This window comes from Rosa chinensis, chromosome 4 (assembly GCF_002994745.2).
Source record: "Rosa chinensis cultivar Old Blush chromosome 4, RchiOBHm-V2, whole genome shotgun sequence".
Lineage (NCBI taxonomy): Eukaryota > Viridiplantae > Streptophyta > Magnoliopsida > Rosales > Rosaceae > Rosa > Rosa chinensis.
This window is the reverse complement of record NC_037091.1, coordinates 56,010,250-56,012,683: the sequence shown is the minus strand read 5'-3', so window position 1 is coordinate 56,012,683 and position 2,434 is coordinate 56,010,250. Positions and strand designations below refer to the sequence as shown.

The 2,434-nt window shown below is 44.6% G+C and overlaps 1 protein-coding gene across 1 annotated transcript; it reads left to right on the top strand.

Moving 5' to 3' along the window:
• The first annotated feature begins 479 nt into the window (after positions 1-479).
• Positions 480-2,136, top strand: LOC112197733 (stemmadenine O-acetyltransferase). The gene has a single exon (XM_024338542.2). The coding sequence runs from the start codon at positions 571-573 to the stop codon at positions 1,912-1,914; it is 1,344 nt and encodes a 447-aa protein (XP_024194310.1). The 5' UTR covers positions 480-570; the 3' UTR covers positions 1,915-2,136.
• The last annotated feature ends 298 nt before the right edge of the window (positions 2,137-2,434 follow it).

Below are 2,434 nucleotides of genomic sequence, written 5' to 3'. Positions count from 1 at the left end.
ATAGTTTTGCATATTCGGGTACTGAAGTTAGGAGTCGGCCTTAGTTCGGGTACTGTTTGAAATATTTTCTCTAAAAAAATTTATACCAGCAATTTCGAAGTCGGAACAACTTTAATTTAATAAACATATATATATATATATATTTTTTTTTTTTTTAAGATGATCAAATGATTTCACTTCTACCCCTATGGTGACTAGAACCGAGGACCTTGATGTTAGATAGTGGGTGTTCTAACCACTAAGCTAACACCTTGAACTTTAATTTAATAAACATAATTATCATATGCATGTATTCTTTTCTTGAGAGAAAATAAGAACTGTCGAGGAAACATATTGATAGTACTTGTGGAATAAATATTTTAGAGCCAATATCGAAATCGATTTGTTTGACTTTCTTACATTTCACTAGGCTTTAGCTTGTAGGAGCATCCATCACCAGCTCTATATAAACACAACTATCTTGGCAATAGTTAGCATTATCCCCTCAGCATTTCCCTCACATATCCAACGGTACTACTACCCCTTCTGGCAAAAGAAAGGGAAAAAAAAGGTTCCCGAACAAACAACAGCATGAAGTTTCAAGTGGAGATTCTCTCAACAGAGACAATCAAACCCTCATCTCCAACCCCTGACCACCTCCACCACCACAAGCTCTCCTACCTCGACCAAATCCAGCCCCCAATCTTCATGCCCATGGTCCTCTTCTACCCGAAAGAACCCGACCACAACGACCTGGACCTCATTTCCATCCACGAACAGCGATGCAGCAAAATCAAGACGGCCTTATCCGACACCTTAGTCAAGTTCTACCCACTAGCCGGAAGAGTCCACGGAACCCAATACGTCGATTGCAACGACGAAGGAGCCTACTACGTCGAAGCCAAGACCGACTGCAAAATCTCTGACATCATCAACAACCCAAACCCCAAGGACTTCAACAAGTTCCTCCCTTTCGAGCTAGACGCAGCTCATGAGCTTCCCGTGTGCTTCCAGGTCACCTTCTTCGCTTGCGGCGGCATGAGTATCGCCATGGGGATGTCCCACAAGGTCGGGGACGCCCTCTCCTACTTCACGTTCCTCAATGGCCTGGCCGCTGAGTCTCGTGGGGAGGGCAACGATATTCACCCTCCCGAGTTCGTCTCAGACAAGTACTTCCCCCAAAAGGACTTGTCCGGATTCTACCAACACCGCAGCGGAATCATAAAGCAAAACATCTCAACAAAACGCTTCGTCTTCGACGCTCCAATGGTTCAGGCCATCCGAGCCAAATGCATCGACATGTCCAGACGCTCCACTCGTGTTGAAGCCTTATCAGCCTTCATATGGAGCCGCTACATAGCATCATGCACCGGCATTCAACGAGATGGCGTCACCACCAACGCGACGTACACTGTTTCTCATGCTGTGAACCTCCGCACGAGAATGGAGCCACCACTTCCGGAGTACACATTCGGAAACGTGACCCGAACTGCCATTGCGGTGCCGCCCGTACCCGTTGACCCGAAAGACGGGACGCTTCATGGGGTGGTTAATCACGTCAGGGAGGCCATTAAGCAAGTAGACAAAGAGTACATAAAGAAACTGCAAGAGGGTGATGAACACTTGAGCTTCTTGAGGAGCCTTTCGGAGGAGGTGAAACGCGGAGAGGTGGTGTCGTTTAGCTTCACGAGTCTGTGTAGGTTTCCGATCTACGACGCTGATTTTGGATGGGGGAAGCCTGTTTATGTTGGTTCTGCCAGCTTTACGTTCAAAAACTTGGTTAGTTTCTTTGACACCAACGTAGGGGACGGAGTTGAGGCGTGGATCAATCTGTTGGAGGAAGACATGGAAAAATTCGAGGCGGACGAGGAGCTTCTCAAGTATGTTTCACCCGCCCTGAGTTCAAAGAATGCCAAGGCGTCGATTAATTGCTAAAAAATGAAATTTTATCTGGTGAACAATCTAGTATATTATGGTATTTAACTGTCAATCAACGTTTTTAATATATGATATTAGAGGTGAGAGTTTATCATGCTTGTGATAAATATTTGCTGCCATCTCAATTTCTTTCCAACTTGTGTGAAAAATGTAATATGTAATTAATGAGCTTTTGCGTGTAAGTTTAAAAGTGCAAAGATGTATATTTTATAGGGTAAAGTTATGGTATGTTAACATTTCTCATACATCAATTATTTTTACCCCTCTAAGGACTCATGTTATCACTTTGAGGACTAATATTGCTATTTTCAGGACTCATATGGTAAACTAAGAAAATTTATCACTTTAGGGCTGTCAATTCCGACACGACCCGATAACACGACTCGAAACCCGCACGAAATAAAGCGGGTTGAACCCGCACGATTAAAAAGCGGGTCAGCCACGGGTCAACCCACCATGACCCCTTTAATAAATGGGTCGGCCACGGGTCAACCTGCCAACACGAAGTGAACCCGTA